The sequence below is a fragment of the Miniopterus natalensis genome, chromosome 17 (assembly GCF_054644295.1).
Source record: "Miniopterus natalensis isolate mMinNat1 chromosome 17, mMinNat1.hap1, whole genome shotgun sequence".
Classification (NCBI taxonomy): domain Eukaryota; kingdom Metazoa; phylum Chordata; class Mammalia; order Chiroptera; family Miniopteridae; genus Miniopterus; species Miniopterus natalensis.
In genome coordinates, this window is record NC_142097.1 from 31,794,693 (window position 1) to 31,813,298 (window position 18,606).

Sequence of the window (18,606 nt, forward strand, 5' to 3'; positions counted from 1 at the left end):
ACAGCCCGGGGCCCCCACTCAGCCCCTCGGGGTCACACCGGCCGGAGCTCTGGCTGCAGGCCAGCGGGGCCCTCGTTGGGGGCACGTCCCCGGCGGCGGGGGCGGGCGGCCCCTCCTGGGCAGCGCCGGGCCCGCGCGCTTCCAAACTTGGTCACGCGCACTGGCCGTGGCGAGTGCGGCCCCTCCCGCCCCGCCGGCCTCGGGGGAGTGAGGTGCGGTCCCCGGGTCGCCTCCGCCTGCGGTGCTGAGCGCGCGCCACGCCCTCATTATCTCGGGGTGACTTGAGGCCACCCGGGCCCTGCAAAAGCTTGGCTCCCAGTCCCGCGCCGTTGGGCTGCTTCCACGCTCGGGGGTGGGGGGAGCTGAAACCTCGGGCTGCCCAGGATTCCCGGGTCCCCGAGAGGTCAGCGCGCTCGCATCCCGACGGCGGGGCCGGAGAGACCGAGCAGCCTCCCGCCCATTGGCAGTGGTTGACGCCGGGTAAGGTAGAACCGGAGTTTTCCTCCGCGGATCACTCACCTTCTGGCTCTTGGCAAGGGGCACCCAGCAAGCCCTTCTGCCCCAGGCGCTCCCACCCAGGCTGGCAGCCCCTTCACCTGGCCCCAGACTACTCCTGTTTAACCAAAGTCCTCCAGCTCCGGGGTGGCCACCCTCCCCATCCCTGCTGGGGGTCATGCCAGCCCCTAACAGGGCAGCCTGAGGGGCCCAGGCCGGGCAGTCAGCAGATACCTCTCTTCAGTGACTGCCCAGGGCTCTCCCCCCTGGAGCTGGGTGCAGGGGCTGTGCCAAAGGTCAGCAGCCCCGGGAAAAGGCCGAGATGCAGGGGACAGTGGGGATAAAGGGCTCAAGGTGCCCAGAAGGGACTGGGGATGGAGTGGGGGATCAGGCAGTGTCTGTGGCCCAGCCGGGGAGATGGGGAAGGGTGGGAGGCAGGGCTCCACCCTCAGGCCAAAGAGCCTCTGGCAGGGTCTTCCTGCCCTTTGTGGCACTCCAACCTTCGCCTATTTCTGGATTATTTTTTTAAGAAGGGGGTTAGATCCTGCATTTCCATTCATTGCCCATAGAACAGCCTGGCTACAAAAAGGGGCCCTGGTTGGCCATCGTGCCCTCCCCCCTCCCTTTCCAGAACCTTCCTCCAATCACAGCATGCAACTCCGAAGTTCTAAGTCCCATTGAAAGTGGCAGTGGCTGGGCTGGACTGTGGCCAGAGAATCACTGGGCCTCAGTACTCAAGCACCATCTGTCCGTCTGTCCTGTCCGGCTGCAGCTAGGCTCTTCAACTGGGGCCGGTATTGCTCTCCGCTACCTCCACCAGGTCAGATCATCTCCAGCGAGGAGGAACTGCTGTCACCTGGTAAGGAGAAGGGATGGGAGAAATCTTTTTCAGTGAAGCCCAGTGGTCTTTCATCACTGGTTCCTGGAGAGATGGTTTTGGGTAGAAACTACCAAAGACAGAAACCCTCTCCTTCCTCCAGGGACTCTGTGTCAGCCTGGGAACTCTGCCTGGACACACACACACACACACACACACAGTCCTAACTCCTAGAATACTTGCAAAATACCAAGGACTCCGCAGCTGGAGATGTAGTGGGGGACTGGAGTTCCGGTGGAAACCGCTGCATGGGAAGGGCTGAGAGGTGGGACACGCCTGGCCCTTCTGTGAAACAGCAGTAGCCCAGATGAGCCAGACTAAGGGCACCTGTGGCCGCAGAAAAGTAAATGGGCTCAGAATCTGGTGGACGCCACGCACCAGCCTGAGAAGTTCATAAGCCTTTAGTACTCAGAAGACCCACTCAGGGAGCAAGGACAAATGAAGCTGAAGTGTTCTGGTGATGGGGTGAATGGCATGGGGGCAGTGAAGAGACCAGGTGACGAGAAAGACAAGGAAGGGAAATGAAATGGGGAAGTCAGGGGGAGAGACTGGCCTTCAGTGAGTTGACATCTAGAGCTAGAAAGGCAATCGTGGGCATAGCTGGGGTTACGGAGCAGATTAGGGGCACAGACTGAGATGGAGATTCAGATTTTGGAGCCAAATGCACAAAAATATTGCTGATACTGTAACAGAAGGCAGTGGCCATGCCTGGGGAACTGGGACTGAGGGAGTCAGAGGGGTAACGGGAGACGGTACAGGACCCTGAGAACAGAGTTGAGAAGAAAACGGTCCAGATTCTGGGGCCGTGGGAGCCAAGGGAGGGCAGTTTGAAGATGATGGGCAGTGTGCAGAGAGCACCAGAGGACACAGCACTGGAGAAGGCCCTGAACCTGGCAGGTGGCAATCTGGGGTGGCGGGAGGGGCTGCCAGCCTGCAGTGGGGGAAGGTAGATTGCCACTCTTTTGCAAGTTGGGTGATTTTTAAGACGGGAGAGGAAGACATAGACTTGAGGAAGGAGCTGGAAAGTAAAAGCTGGAAGACTCAGGAAATGATGGAAAAGGTCCTCATGCGGGAGTGGCTTTGGACAGGACACGTTCTCCCTGAGGACCCAAGGGAAGGAGATAGCAGCACTGAGTGGGAGTGGGGGCCTCTGTGTGAGCCTCCTGGAGAGGTGAGAAGTGTGGGTGCAGCCTCGTGGGTGAGGAAAGCCTGAGGGAAAAAACCATCTGGAGGTGCCTGATGGGAGTCACTAGAGGTGATATGAAGGCCAGCCGCCCAGGCCAGGCTGTGGGGACAGGCCACTGGTCATTATTCCTGGCTGTGTCTTCTGTATGCCGGTTTACGTCACCTCCATGACAACTGTCCTGAGGATAGCAAGTATTTCTGCACAGTCTGAAACAGGGCCATACCTGCCACATCATCAGCTCAAAAAAGCCTTGTAGATGCTGGCCACTGGGACCAGGACAGCAGCTGGGGAAGGGCGGGCAGGCAGCTTCCCGATGGGGGGAGGGGCAGGAAGAGTGACAGGTGCTCCTGAGTCCTGGAGGAGGTGCTGACATTCCCTGTTTTTCCCTCCAGGGATGCCCAGGAAGAAAGGAGGGAAAGCAGCTTGGGTGCCAGGGCTCTAGCCAGAAACAGCCGCCCTGAGAGGGGCGTTTCCACATCTAGTTTTGGCAAATGCTACACCATCCACCCCAGGCAGCCAATGGGAGAGTTGTGTATGTGTGCACAGCCGAGACGAGGCCATTCCTGTTTTTCTTACATTGTCCTAGTGTGTCCTGGACTGTTTTCTCAACTAAGCTGTAAACTATTCGAGAGCAAAGCTGATTTTGTTTTCCTGTCCCCGGCATCTGGCATCGGCTGGTATGATTATCTTTCATCAAATGAATAAAGAAGTAAAAGAAATGCAAAAGACTAGTTTCCAACAGAAGCCCATGTCCCCTGCCACAATGACGAGGAGAGAAATGCAGGGCCTGCACTATCTAGTTTCCTGAGCCGGCGCCTCGGGACTCCTGCGAAGACCCTTAGGATGTGGGGTGTGGCAGCCCTGGTCTCGGGCAGTCCCTGGGCAACTCCAGGCCTTACCTCTTACTGTCCTTCCCTTAGGGCTTCCTCCACCTTGGGCACCTCCTGTCGCCTTCCCCGGAACTCTTCATCTGAAAAGCAGAGGGAAGCTGCCTCACCCTCTACCCTGTAGGTCCCTGCTCAGGCATGTCCCCAGGCTGAGCAAGGATGCTCCCCTTGTTTGCAGGGGCACGTGCTGATCCCTGGGGGAAGACGGGGCTGTGTGGGTCTGGTGAAAAGGCAGCAGGCACAGTGTGGACTAGTACACTTGTCTGCTAGCCTGGCTTCATCACTGAGCCCCAAGACCTTGGACAAGATCTTCCCTCAGTTCCTTCATCTATAAAGTGGGATGGGGAAGTTGGACTATCCAGATGGCCTCCAAGGCTCTTCTAGCCCTTGTTTCTGGATGTCTCCTGACCACCGAAGGCTCCTCTCTCTCAAGCATAGGGAACAGGGCTTGGCTGTGGGCCTGGTGGGGTCTGAGGCAGCGTCTTCTGTCCATGCGGCCTTTGGGAGTGACTGGATGAATGCTGAAAGGCCTCTGGGCCCAGAGACTGAACCTGCCCGGGCTTGGTTCTCAAGTTGAAGCCTGTCTGCCCCCACACTCCTGAGACTATTCCCCAGCAACAGCACCGGGCACTTGTGCTCTAGGTAGAGATCTGTGTGAAGGTGTGGCCAGGGCTCCCTTTCAGGGGTGGAAGGAAGGGGGAAGCAATATGATCCAAGTGGGAGGACTCATTTCTTTGGGGAACCTGCCCCCAGTCCTTGATGTGTCACCCATGAAACACCCAGGCCCTCTTCTTGGAGGACCACTGATCACAGGCAACTTTGAGATCACGTGTCCCCACCCTTCGTGCCTCACCACAGGCGTGGCCTTCCACGTCGTCCAGGAGATTGGCTGTTGACGCCGCGGCCCCCAGCCTGCCCGGCCATTCAGGAAAACTGTCCGAGGGATGGGTGGGGCACTGCCACAGGACTCCAACTCCCTGCCCTTAGCCCTCCACCACCCGCTCCAAGTTCAGGAAGCTTCCACCACACCAGCCTTATCCCCCCAACACTCCCCAGTATCCCCCGCAGGCTCCTTTCCTTGGGGTCAGCTGAGCAGCTAGGCCCTGACTCTCACTCAGCTCCCATCCTGGGAACAGAGAAGTGACTCCCTGTTCCCCTTTGGCTGATCAGGTTCTAATATCCTGGGCCCCGTTTGACAACCATGGATGGGAGCCTGGGTAAAAAGGTGGAAACCCTTATTTTCACTGGAGGAATTGAAAGTGAGAAGGCAGGGCCAACAGGCTTGAAATGGGGCAGATAGAGCTGAGGACAGCTCAACTGTAGAAATCAGGGAAAGGTTTGCTGATTTCAGTGGAAGAATCAAGTTTTCTCCCAAGATGTTTACTCCAGACAAAAAAGTACAAAAGCTATAGGATAACTTCTGAGCCTCCAGAAAGAAGACGGGGGATGGGAGACGCTGGCCCTCTCCCCAAACCTGGCCATGGTGTTCGAGATTGGCGCAGAGAGATGGGGCAGCAGGCTGGCAGCCGGGCTCAGGGAGAGGGGAGGGTCGCAGAGCCAGGTCCCACTGCTGGGCAAGCGTGCAGCCTCAGGGAGCCCAGACCAGGGTCTCGGTGCCCTTAGAGCCCCACCCCACCCCACCCCTGCCCCAGTGCCAGGCCAGAAAGGATACGACTGATGCTTCAACAAGTGTTTCCTCTTTGACTTCCTCATCTTGGTCTTCTCCGAGAAGGCCCTGGCCAGTTCAAACAGCTTCCTCCGAGTGGCTGGGGGCAGAGAGACCTGTGAGCCAGCAACCAGAGCACCAGGTGGCTGCCCACCAGGGCTCGGGGGAGGCTGGGGCAGACCCTCTCATCCCCACCAGGGCTGGGGGCAGATGGGCAGGGTGGCCTGGGAGCCCAGGGAGCTGGGCAGGTGATGCCAGGCCGGTGCCCCAGGGGAGTAAGGCTGCCATCCTGGGTTGGCCTGCAGGGGCAGCACAGGCTACGGGGAGCTGGACTAGGGACAGCTGGCAGCCCAAGACCCAGGTATTCCTTCTCAGCATGACAAACAGCACTGCATCTTGGCTTTCTCTCCCGCCTCCTACCCCCTCCCCTCGCTACCTCCAGAGCTGGTTCTGGGATTTCCGTGACTAATCCCAGATTTTCCTTGAAATAGAGCCCAAAAGGATGGCAGCCTCATTCACACATGGTTGTGTGTCTGAGGAGTGCGGTGGGGAGGGGCAGGGCAGAGGGAGGCGAGTCCTGGCTGGCAGGACTTTGTGGGAAAAGGTCATGGACCCCGCAGCCTCCCACCTGCAGAGAGTGGGTTTAGCGAAGACCTCCCCACTCAGGCCCGGCTAAGCCCCCTCAAGCCACAGAGAACACTAAAACTTGCGGGGGTGGAGGGTACAGCACATTACTTTTCTGCAGACAGCTGGCTCAAGAGGATTTAAAACTTAATTTGTATCCAGACTCAGCTGCAGAGGGAAATGAGGCAAGAAGGCTGAGGGAACCAGCCTGCGATTAAAATGTCACTTCAGTTCACCAAGAGTCAGCTGCATTAAAAATTCCGGGTGGCTCCCTCCCACCCAGGAGGCCACAGGGCCTGTGTGAGATCTGGGAGGGAGACATGGGCTGCACTCACATTTGCCCATGTGTTTCAACTTGTCCCTGAATAAGGCATCTTCAGACACAGCAGGGTTGGCGTCACTGGTTCCTGGAAGGGGGAGACACTTCTGAGGGCCAGCTAGAGAGGAAGAGTAGCTGCCCAAGGCCCAGGGAGGTGGATCAGGGCTGCCCTATAGAACAGGGGTTCAGCCCCACCCTGCTATAGGAGGAAGGAAGCAAAGAGCAGGCTTTTTCCTTAACCAGGGTGGAGCTTAAAGCAAGGACAGTTGGGGTTTGAGGAGCACTTCTTTCCCCACCCGAGCTTTGCTTTCCTCCTCTGTAAAAAGAGGGACAGTCCACTCTGGCTGGTGTGGCTCAGTTGGTTGGGCGTCATCCAGTGCACAAGAAGGCTGCCAGTTTGATTCCCGGTCAGGGCACCTGCCTGGGTTGCAGGCTTGGTCCCCAGTAGGGGGCATGCAGGAGGCAGCCAATGGATGTACATATCGCTCTCACATCAATGTTTCTCTCTCTCTCCCTTTCTCTCTCTGTAAAAATCAATTTAAAAATCTTTAAAAAAAAAACACAGAGGGACAGTCCCATGGTCTGCTAAATGGCCCCTATGGGGTCCCACCAGCTGCTTCTCTGACCAACTCCAACTCCATGTCCATGAAGTCACACTGGTAGCTTGAAATCAGTCATGGTGGGAGTTTATACCATACAAGTCACCAGACACTGCACACCAGGCCTTTCCCTGCACCCCAACCACTGCTAAACATTCACAGCCCTGGGTGAGTCTGCGTGCATCCCACAGGGGGGAGTTAATGAGGTGACGGAAGGAAGGTGTGGGGCACAGAGGCATTCCCCCTGGTGGTTCCTGTCTCCTTCCCTCCGGGGTGAGCCCCCTCCATCACTCCACGCAGACATGGAGTTTCTGACTATTAGGCAATGACTAGGAATGATGATGGCGCTAGTCCCAATGTTAGGGCCTGGCTGGCCACCCGAGTTTCCCCCCTTACTCAGCACCCACTTGGGCCTCTTACTGACCCTTTAAAGCCCCTGCTCTGCACCCTGCAACTCGGCTAATCCAAGTCACGTCATTTGCTAAGTCCCCTGTGAGTCCTTCTGATCCATCTCAGCAACTCTGGTGTCTATAGTTAATTCAGGATCAAGGACAGAGGCTGCTGGTAAAACCCTCAGATGCACATCCATGGGCCTGAGCTCCAAGCCCGTTGCTTATGAATCAGTTCCACAGGATTTTCTCCTTCCAGCCGGGATCAGCCATCTCCCATCCTCCTGCTCTCCTGCACCCCCTGTATCGCACCATGTAAGGTCTGTGGATTCTGTCGCTGAGGTGGGCAACCTATGTGTGTGTGGAGGGCTCTGATGATAAGGGGCCACTATGCACATATATAGGCAAAGTCCAGATGGCAAGTGTGGAACAGGGGTCTCTGGGCCTCTTTGCCCCATGTTCCCAGCTTGACCCTTGTCTATGCATCCCAACAGGCTGCTGTCCTCCCCTGGCCTCCTTCAGCCACTTAAGACTCCTGGAGGGATCTGGCCCTCTCTTGGGGCCATTCTTGCTTTTCACCATCTTATACATGAAGCTCAAAATTCCCTTCCCCCAATAGGAGGGCAGAGCCTGGCCCATGGCAGATATTCCCCAACTGCCGAATGAATGAATTAGTGACTCTTCCCAAACTGATCCTGCCCTTCTCCTCTCCATGCATTTGCTATAATCAAGTGTGTCCTCAGCTTTGCTGGTTTGCTCTACCCATTTCTTGGATGTATCTCCATAAGCTCCCCCAGGGCAGAGACAAAGGCTTGTGAGTCTGAGTCCTTCTTGCTCCTCCACCCCACATGGGACATTATTTGGTGTGGCATGTCCCATTCTTGCCCATGTTCCAGAGACCGCTGAGTAGTTCAGCCAGCCTGTGGGTCCAGCAGCCACTGGATTGTACGAACTCAGGGCTGCTAAGTGGAGGGGCCAGCTCACTCCATAGTGAGTATCGTGGGAGAGAGAACCCTCCCCACCAGCCCATTTCCTCACTCTTCCCTCAACTCCAAATATGCAAAGCACAGCTGGGGTGGGAGCCCCTGTGACCTCCAGGCCTCTCTCCCAGGAAGAAAGGTTACCTGTGGCAGGAGAGGGAAAGCCGAAGTCGTTTCCCACAGCCACGCTGCTGGACTTGGATTTCTGGGACTCATATTTCAATCGATCTGGAAAAGGACCACATTCAGGTCAGGGAAGTTAGCGCATGGGCTGAGCCCTACACGGTGGTTAGAGACAAACCCCCAGACTCGCACACAACACACACAAAATGTGTGCACACACCACGTCTGCTGGCTGTCAAAGAAGCAGCGATACCACAGACACTACTGCCCTGAGCATTGGAATGGTACAATGTCAGAATCAGGAGGACCCCGAGAGATGGCAGAGTCTAAACCCTTCATTTAAAACAGGGGTGGGAACATCCAGCCTGCAAAATCATTTGGACTGGCCCTTCCAAGGCAACTGCAGGCAGGGCTCAAAATCCAATAAATCTAGGAGTTTTTTCATAGCTAGTTTTTAAGTTGATAATTTTGTATGGCCTGCGAATGACGTTATAAATATCCAAATGGCCCTTGGCAGGAAAAACGTTCCCCATCTCTGGTTTAAAAGGAAAGACCCCCCAGCACTTTTGCTACAGAGCTGGGGCCAGCCTTGGGCCTCGGTCTCAGCCTACCCTCTCCCGCACACCTTGTTCCTCCCCTACAACACGCTGTCAGTCACACACATCCACACTTGCCACTGTGACCCGCAAGACAGCCCTCTCACTGTCCTCCACCCCAAACTCACTCTCATCCTGAAGGGGAAAAGCAGCCAGGCTGGAGAGCAGGGTCCCTGAGCCAAAGACAACCAAACACCCCAAAACTCAATAACCTCTGCTCTAACCTCCTCCACTCAGGGAGGGTCCCACAGACCCATGGACCTGTCACTCTGTTCCTGGAGCTCCAGACACATCATGCCAAGGCCAGCGCCTGGCACAGAGCAGATGTGCAGGGGGAAGAAGAGGGCCTAAGAGGGCACACTCTCTTCCTCTGAATATGGGGGAGGGAGAAGGGGTAGCTGGTGACTCAGGTCCCCGTTTGGCAGGATTCTGGGGCTCCCACAAGGATCATGTGGTGGACAGGGACATGTCTCAACAGTTCAGATGCCACCCTTGGCCTTCAGCTCCCTGCCTCTCCTGAGCCCCAAGGCTACAGCCAACATCAGCCACTTCTTCAGCCACAGTGAAAGGGCATCAGCGCCCCCATCTGGTTCACCACCTCTCTCCAGGGCCAGGAGGAAGTCTCTGTTGCGTTGCAGCTCCTTCATGAACTCCTCATTCTGCAGGAAAAGTGCGATCCTCTCGTCCTCCAGGTACTGCTTCCAAAGGCTGTCCTGGTCCCGGGTCCCAGGCCCTGCCACGGGGAGCAGGCCTCCCTCTCTGCTCATGGGCTTGGAGCTCCCGGGGTTGCCCTGAGGAGGGGAGTGAGCATGATGACTGCATAAACATCTGTGCATATCTGGGTGAACACATGTCCCTTCCCAGGATCTTCCAGCTGCACCCTGGGGCCTGCACCTCCTTTCAGGACCTAGTCATAGGCCCAGATCCAACTGCATGGGCCACAGTCCTCTCTGCTGAAGAAGCAGCAAGGGCTTGAAAACTATTTTTCCTCTCTCTTGGACCCATCCCTTTACAGCATGGGTGAGGAATGTCCAGCTTGAGTGCCTAAATCATTTGATCTGGCCCTGCCAAGGCAACCACAGGTGGGACTCAAAATTCAATAAATTCAATTAAATGTTTAACCAAATATAGCAGGCTAATTTTTAAGTTGATAATTTTGTATGGCCCATGAATGATGTTATAAATATCCAAAAGGCCCTTGTCAGAAAAAGGGTTCCCCACCCCGATCTACAGCCCAAATAGTCTTGAAAAGTGATCTGCAAACTGCTCAATAGTCTCCACACAATTCCCGAACTCAAAACTCTCCCTCACCAGCTGTCTCAGGGTGGCACCACCTCTACAAGAGCCCCTTGGCACATGCCAACCTCTGGGGAGATGCTGCCTCTGGCCCTCTCCCAGGAAAGGCAAGGAAGGTGCTCTGGCCCTCTGCCATTGGCTGTCCCCATGCCCACCTCCCTCAAGCCTGGGGTGATGGCTGCAGCCAGAGTCTCCTCAGGGCTGCCACCTTCCCTTGGCATAACAGGAAACCTCCAGGCCCAGACAGGAAATGGGGCTTTAGGTTCAGCATCCTTTCCCTACAAACCCAGGGCAACCGAAATAGCTCAGCCTCGGCTTAAACACCAAAAAGTGACACAGGCCGGCCCAAAGTGTGTGGGCAAGCAGAGAGGCTGGGCAAGCAGAGAGGCCGCGTGGGCAGGTGGGGCATCCCTCATTACCTGTACACTGTCCAGCTGCTGGGGCAGGATGCGGAGAAAGTCATCGGGGAGGTTGCCCAGCAGTGGCGGGTTCCAGTTCCGATAGCACCTCTGGCTGGAAGGGGGTGCGGGGCACAGCATATCAATGCTGGAGGGGGAGAGGTGACAATGAGGAGGGAATAGTAAGGCCCCAACACGGGTGTCCTGGTCCATCACACCAGGATCCTGCTTCCCGTGGCCTCCGCTGTTTCCAGCACAGAGCCCAGGGCTCTAGCTGGTCTCAAGCAGGCCTGGGCCAACCCATCCTGTGGCCTGGGCCTGGGTTCCTGCTGCACTGGACGTTCACTGCTCTCCAACCATACTGCCCTCAAAGTCTCTAAGCCCATAAAGCTCTCTGTTCATGGCGCTTGCACTGGGTGTTGTGGATTTAGATGTCCTCTAAAGACAGCAGCACCCAGCACAGTGCGAGCCCGTGGGTGCTGAGTAATAGGTGCCACGAACAGCCCAGCCCACCTGAATGTCATTATGCAGCAGTGGGGGACATGGGGACACCAGGATCCCTAGAGAGCAGAGCAAATCCCGGCTCCAGTTCTGGCACAGCCACAGCCAGCAGGGTGGTCTTAGGTGAGACTTGCTCCCCTCAGGGATTTGCTTTCCTCATCTAGAAACTGCTGCCTCCTTCTGCCCAAGCGGGTGGGAGCCCCTCACCAGGCTGTTGTGAACAGTGTGCCCTGAAAAAGCACATTGAGATGCAGGAGCAGAAGGGTTCTTGTGCCAGGGGGCGCTCAGGGGCCACCCATCATAGGCAAGGTGCCTGGCAGGAGGTCTGTGCCAGGGCAAAGCCCCACAGCCAGGAGGGAAGGGAGGAAAGGAAGAAAGGCAGTAGCCTGTGCCCTCCCTGATCCCCTGGCTCCCGCCCTGCTGCCCCGGGCCTGAGGGTGGCCTGGGGCCCCCCCAGGAGCTCCCCACAGCTCCTCGGTGGCCTACAGCGTGGCAACCGCAGGACATGTGTTCTGCTGAATCAGGGAAGTGACACACACAGAAGGCAGCCGAGGGCTGGGGGCGGTGGGGGCCACTTTGGCTCTGGGGCCTGGCTTTGATTTGGTCTCCAGCTCCAGGAATCCCGGGGCCCCCTTGCCGGAGGGGAGCTTTTCCGGCTGGGCTGCCGCTGCCTGTGGAAATAACTTCCTTTCCTTTTCTATTTTGGGCGGGTGGCCTGGCAGGGGCCAGGGGGAGGGGCGGGGGCGGCAGCAGACGGGATAACAAGCTGCTAAGTGCGCGGTGGGAGCAGCGCAGGCAGATTGGAGCCAAGGGAAGCCCAGCAGGCCTCCTCCATTCCCCCCTCCAGCTGCACAGATGAGGGGACGGTCTGCCGAGGAGTGTGCATCACAACCCGGGAGAATTCCTAGGCAGCTTCCTCCCTACATCACTCTGCCTTCTGTCACTGTTGGAGGCTTCAATTTTCCCAAGGGCCTGAGGAGCAGGGGAGAGAGTGCCCCGTAGCTCAAGGACTTGAAGACCACCTTTGATCAATCCCAGCAAAGAGAAATCCTTTCCAGGGTCACCACCCTTCCTTGGGCTCAGGGTCTTTATCTGCCCACCCCAACTCAACCACACCCAGAACCACCCAGGAAAACTGTGGAGGGAGAGCCCTGGAATCGCATTTGGACTCCTCTAGACATTTTACTGAGAACCCAAAAAGAGGGAGGGACAAAGAGCTGTAGCCCTGTCCTCAGCTGAGCTTCCCTTGCTGTTGGGCCCAGGTCCTGGAGGAAGGGCAGGTCCAGCCGCCTCCTGTCCCCTTGCCCGGGCACATGCAGAGATGAGGTCAGCCCATAGCTGTGTGTGTGGGGGGGGGGGGGGGGGGCTGAGCCCAGGCAGCCCAGGCAACTCCACTGTGGTCAGAAAGGAATGTTAGAAATGAGCCCAGAGGCAAATAAAAAACTTCCAAGGTTGTAATTTCAAGGGGAAAACAGCAGGTGGCCTGTGCAGAGGGGTCCTCTGGGTTTTAGGGCTGGTCTTTTATTCAGAAGAGAGGAAAGGAAGGCCGGGGGAGGGAAAAGAAAGAGAAGGCTGGGGATGCTCTCCTGGCCCTGAGCCTGCCCTGGGACCCCAATCAGACATCCAGGTCTACCCATGGAATGTCAGACCCAGAAGGATTTCAGAGCCAAACCTTCCAGGCAGGATTTCTGGTAAAGCCTGGACACAGGCCCAGATTGGTCAGGCCCTCTCCTAGGGCACCCAGATCATTCAGGCAAAACCTGGGCCCAGGGATCCTTGCATTCCAGGCACACTCTCCTGGGATAACCTTGCCTCTCTGTGCCCCAGCCGGACAAGCTCCAAACCTGGCCCCGTTTGCAGTCTCACAGGCACCCCCGTGACTGGAGGTGGCAGCAAGGTGCCAGGCCATTCCTCCCCCAACCTCCCACTCCAATCTGATCTCCACCAGCAGCCAGATGGAGATTTTAAAGCGCTAACCCGCTCAGGGCACTCTCCAGCTTAAACGTGCTGGCTGCAGGACAAGGTATAGCTCCTTGGAGGACCCACAGGGACCCCATGATCTGCTGGCCTCTCTAGCCTCACCCAGGCATTCCATACTTCCTAGAGTTCCCCAGATGGTTCCCTCTTTCCTGCCTCAGGCCTTAGCACATACTCTTTCCTTTGCCTGGAATGCCCTACTGTCCTCTGCTTCACCAGGTCACAGCTTGGGCATCAGCTGTTCAAGGCAGCCTTTGCTGCCCCCCTGCCCCAATGTCTATGCCTCTTCCAGTTCTAATCTCGTGGCGGGGGGCAGGTCAAGGCAGTGCTGTGTTTATCGCTGCATCACATTCATGGTTCAACACCTACATACTGCAGATGACTCGATAAATGCTGGGCATGAATGTCCTGGATGGAGAGACTTACAGTGGCCTAGGGGTGGATCTGGGCTTAGCAGAGAGCAAAGAGGCACATGCTCAGAGGCTGTTCAATATTAAAGCTCAGAGGCCAGCCATGCAGCAGGGGGTGGGAGGAGCAGTGAACCACTGATGATAATAGATCTGATCCATGCCTGGCACACCCACAACTCTCACTCAGTCCAACAGTGCTGAGGTAGGATTAACATTCCCATTTTACAGATGAGGCAAGGAAGCTCCAGGACATTAAATAGTGAGCCAAGACCCACACAGCAAAGGCACCTAAAGGATCAGAAGTTAGGCAGCTGAAGGAAAGGGGGAGAGAGAGCACTCTGCTCCGGCTAATTCCACAATTCAGGTTCTCTTCTTTGTATCCACCCCAGCCTAGCAAAACCTTCATTTCAGGGTCAGAGGCTTGTCCAAAGTCACAAGGTCTGAACGAGGCATCCTGAGCCTTGGTCTAGTGCTAAGGTCACCTTGCCCCAGTTGGGGCTCCCATCACTACCCCTAGCCCAACCCCGCCCACAGCATCTGAACACCCAGCCAGGGCAGGGGAAGGAGGATGCGGCTAGGATACCCATGCAGGTTTACACTGGAATCCTGTCTCTTATGGACTCAGTTTTCCCTTCTGAAAAACGGACAGAACCACTCTGCCTAATAGAAACTGAACCATTTGCAAAAATATCTTGGGATAAAATTTTTAAAAAATCAAAGAGAAATTATTTAGCCCTATTGCCAGCTGAAAGTCCTACCAAGGTCTCACCCAGAACCACCTACTTACTCCCTGCCTCCCACCCCATTATAGCCTCCTAACACCACTTGTGATAAAAGGAGCCCAAGCTTTGCTCCTGTCCCTGACTCATAATATTACTCCTCTACATCCCCCCATAATCTTCTAGGCCTCTATCAGCTAGCTCCCTGAGTTTCAATCACAGAGAATTTTCTGAGACTTACTTGCTCCCATTACTTTTAAAATTCCCCACAACATCCCTAGAGAAGGATGGCAAATACATATCCATCCCATCAATTACTGATAACTGTCTGGGAGCACTGTGTTGAGGAGGATTCTGAGGTTCTGTCTCAAATGAGCAGGAAAGAGCAGTGATTCATTAGTAACATTTGCCATGGGCTCGGGAGAGGAAGTGTCAGTACACACTCCATGTGTTTGTCATTCCCACTCTGCATCTCCCTTGACTATCGGCTCTCAGAAAGTGGAGGCTGAGCCTTAACTCTGTGTCCCATATGGTGTTCGGCATAGCACCCAGCCTAGAGTAGGAATTTAGTGAATGTTTGTTCTTGAAAGTTCTCCTTGGTATCTAGCTAAAATATATCTTGCTGCAGTAGAAGCCTGTTCTTGCTGAGGGGATCTAGCCAAGATTCCCACTGTGTTTGTACACAACCCCAACCTTGGTCCGGTCCCCACTGCCCTGCGCGCTGAGAGGAGCTGGATTCTCACCGGGGGGGTGGAGTGGGGGGAGCCAGAGGGTAAGGCCTGTCGAACATGTGCATGTGGTAGGCTGGCGGGGAGTACACAGGCGGGGGCTCTTCATCCGAGCTATCAGGTTCCAAAGTCCTTTCCAAGATCTGTATCAGAGAGAATAAAGAAAGAAATATTAACAACCCTTCCTCAAACTTGAATAACATTTACACAAATCCAGTGTGGGCAAATGTAAATTGTTACAACCACAACTTTGCAAAAACAGTCTGGCTTTACATACTGAAGCTAAACTCACAGCTGCCCCTGACCCTACAATTCCAACATACTCAACAGACAAGAAAACACACGTCCCCAAAAGAATGTTCAGAGCAGCATTATCTGCCCAAGTACAGCTCAGAAACAAGCAAAGCAAATCACCGTAATAGAAGTCAGAGCAGCGTGACCTCTGGGAGGCTGGGGAAGGCAGGGAGGGTCATGAGGGGGATTCCAGGTTCCTTTGATGTTTCTTGATTTGGCTGCTGGTGAAACGTCACTGAGCTGCACACTTAGGATTTGTGGACTCTTCTATACACGTTTATCATTGATAACTAACATCATCCACACCCTTTCTCAAAGTACTTCCACATGGCTTATCTCGCCTTAACCTCAAACAACTTGGCAAGATAGGGTATGGATTGTTGCCCCATTTTACAGATAAGGAAACTGAGACCTAGGGTGACTAAGTGACATGGCAAAAGCCACACTGTTTTTAGAACTAAATCTCAACATGAACAGGGGCTCTGCAGCAAGGGTCCCTCCTTCAGTCACAATACCTCATTCCCAGGGTGGATTTTCAGGGTGGAAAGTGACAAGGGGAGTGCCTCTCCCTCCCAGACTCCTCCCTTCATCCAGAAGCCAAAAAGAGGGGCAAGGAGAGGCCAAGGGCTGGGCAAAGGCCGGGGTTCCTGCTACATTGACTAACCTGGACCCTTCCCCAAAGGCCCATAGAGGAGTCTAGGACAAGAAGCAGCCACCAACCAGGAGACCCCAGGACACACCACTCCAACTGGCCTATACCTTAGCCTCCTGCTCCCCTCTCCTCTCCTCCCCAGCTCTGTTCCCATCTCCTCTGAGACCGAAGAACATGGGAAGGGCTCAGAGGCTATCAATCAGCCCCAGAGTCCCCAGGCCCCACGTTTTAACCGCAAGTGAGTTTGAAGAAGTCACTGCTAAATTGACTCTGCAAGCCTGGGCTGGGCCGGGCTGCCCTGGCACATCCCTGCTCTGAGCCCAGCCGTGCCCAGGCACCGAGAGTCTCCCAGGGACACCTGGCAGATGGGCAGGTGGTGAGTGAGCATGCACACATAAACACACACACACACACACACACACGCACACGCTCTGTGCATACACAGCCAGCATGACCCAAGGAGACCTCCCGCCCTGGAATGCACTAACGTTCTTTCCTTTGAGGCAGAAAGTATTTAAACAGATGCTTTTGCAGAAAAAGAAGAACGTAGCTGCTTTGCAGGCCGCTACTCTGCCTACTCCAAATTTCCACAGGAAGAAAAAAAGAGAGAACACTGTGAGCTCCATTCCTGTTCATGGGTGAACCCCCAGTGCCTGGCACAGGACAGCAGCTCAGCAACTACCTGGCACATCTAGAGATCATGCTGCTGCTGTCCCCCAGCCCACATTCCCGGCTCCCCAGCCCCTGCTGTTCCGAGGGACAGGGTTCCAGGCTGAGGCCTTGAGGCCAACTTCTGGAGGCTGAGCCTCTCCTCCCTCAGTGGCCCATCTGGTCTGTCCCTAGAGAGGTTGGTCAGAGTGAGATGGGTGAGGAAGGGAGAGCTCAGTGGGAATCGTTCCCAGAAGGAAACTGCTTGGGGTTTCCTATGACTGGCCTAGCAGCTGGCCCCCCACATTCAGGGGGATCAGGCCTTCACAACTGCACTAGGAGGGCCCCTCATTTCTCAGCCGTTCCTGCGCCTCAGTGCAGCCTCCTGGGGCTGCGAGAATCAGACATTTAGGAAACGCCAAGGAGGCAGGCTGTGGGCCAGGCACGCTCCGGAAAGGCTGATCCCCAGCCTCCGGGGAGAGTAACCCCAGCCATGTTTCTGCCTCCCCCTGCCTCTCTCCCCCCAGCCCCACCAGCCACAATGAGGTTGTTCTTCTGGCTCTAAAGGTGTTGAAGTTTTCGGCTCTGTGGCCTCCTGGCTTAATTCAGTGTGGGTGATGGATGCCTGCCAGGTGCTCTAAGGGTCAGGGTCTGGCCATTTATCTGACAGAAGATGTTTCTCTGTGGCAAGGGTACCCCTCGGGCCAGCCCACCATCCATCAGCCCCCAGAGAGGGGGCTTTTTCCAGTCAGCAGTTATTGTCATTCCAGCTGCTGCTCATAAATTTTCCGAAGCCCTTTCCGCTGGCTCAGGAACTGCCTGCCGATGGGCCCCGGCAGAGCTCCAAACGTGGGGGGTTGGGGAAACAGCCCAGGAGGGTTGCTGAGAAGCCGCTCGATCTCGAAAGCAAGATTCTGAGGAAAACAGAAGCATACACAGCGCAGCCTATCTACGGGATGCTGAAGGCTTGCAGAGTCCACGGAGCTGTAGGTGCCATGGACAAAGGATACATCTGCAAACACACGTGTGTGCATGCGCGCGCGCACACACACACACACACACACACACTTATATATACACTCACCCCTCTTTTTAACAAAGAAAATCTCGATTTTCCAATGCTCCCTCCACTTGCTAATCCAGGCAGGTCAAAGGAGGGTCTCCAGGGGAAAGAGACTAAAGAAAACTGTGTAAAGACGGCAGCAACATTTATTTATCCAATAATATTCCCTGAATGCCTGCTATGTGCCAGGACTGTGCCGGATGCTGCAGGTGACACTGGGATGAGCCAGATGTCATTGCCCACAGAGCTTCTCCTCTAGCTGGAGAGAGAAATCCCAGGCAGCACCCACTACGGAGGAAGACCAAGCGGGCTTCGCCCCGCAGGATGGCTCTGACTGATGCGCAGTGGCTGCCTGCAGGGCTGTGTTGAATAGAACTCTGAGGCCATATCTGGGTCTAAGTCTTCTCACTGTAAACGAGGGTAATAATTACACCACCTCACAAAGTGTGTAAGGACTAGAAGAGAGGAGGCATCTAAAGCATCAACACGATAGGCCCGGTGGAGACTGGAAGGCCAAATGTCTACTGAACTCTTGGATGGGGCCAGGGAGGCTGGCCACGCCCAGCAGGTGGGCCTTGATGCAGTGGGGTGGTCTCATCTCCCCCGCCCACCTCCCCGGAGTGAGGAGAGAAGGGCGTGGGTATCTATCGCTCATACGGCCTCCATCATGCCCCAGTCAGAGGGAGTCTGAGGTCATTCCTCTTCCATGGCTCCCTATGCTCTAGGGGCCCAGCGTCAACCTCCCGGCCTCCACTCCTTCTAGGATCCTGACAGATGGTCCTGCTGGCAGTTCCCCAGTGACTCACGCTCTAGTTCACGTCTGAGCTTCTGCACAAGCTGCTCCCTCTGCCTGCATACCTTTGCCTTCATTCTTTATTCTTTGGGTCTCAGCTTAGCCATCCCCTCCTCCGGGAAGCCATGCCCTCCTGTCCTGCTTCCGTTTCTCCCACCATAGCACTCACCACTCGGGCTGTCCTTGCCTGACTCTTGTCCCTGTTCTCTGTGAACACTGTGAGGAAAGAAACTTTGACTTGACCAAGGCGGATAGCCAGAGGTTCAAGAGTAGCATTTCTTGAAAAATACAGACTAGAGGGCTCCAGCCTGGATGGCCATTCGCTGTGCTGGATGGGGCCCAAGCGTCTGCATTTTTAAGAAGCTCCTTGAGCCCGGCCAGGCGTG

General features: G+C 55.6%; 1 protein-coding gene across 1 annotated transcript in view; it reads right to left on the bottom strand.

Moving 5' to 3' along the window:
* The window catches only part of CUEDC1 (CUE domain containing 1), a 74,942-nt gene continuing 56,336 nt past the window's right edge, over window positions 1-18,606 (bottom strand). Inside the window, exons 3-11 of the mRNA XM_087826228.1 lie at window positions 14,786-14,913; window positions 10,457-10,583; window positions 9,340-9,532; window positions 8,167-8,250; window positions 6,071-6,142; window positions 5,118-5,211; window positions 4,299-4,357; window positions 3,458-3,528; window positions 1-1,351 (exon numbers count right to left, since the gene is read on the bottom strand). Coding sequence (XP_087682354.1) covers window positions 3,461-3,528; window positions 4,299-4,357; window positions 5,118-5,211; window positions 6,071-6,142; window positions 8,167-8,250; window positions 9,340-9,532; window positions 10,457-10,583; window positions 14,786-14,913 — 825 coding nt within the window. The 3' untranslated portion in view covers window positions 1-1,351; window positions 3,458-3,460. The remainder of the gene's footprint in view (window positions 1,352-3,457; window positions 3,529-4,298; window positions 4,358-5,117; window positions 5,212-6,070; window positions 6,143-8,166; window positions 8,251-9,339; window positions 9,533-10,456; window positions 10,584-14,785; window positions 14,914-18,606) is intronic.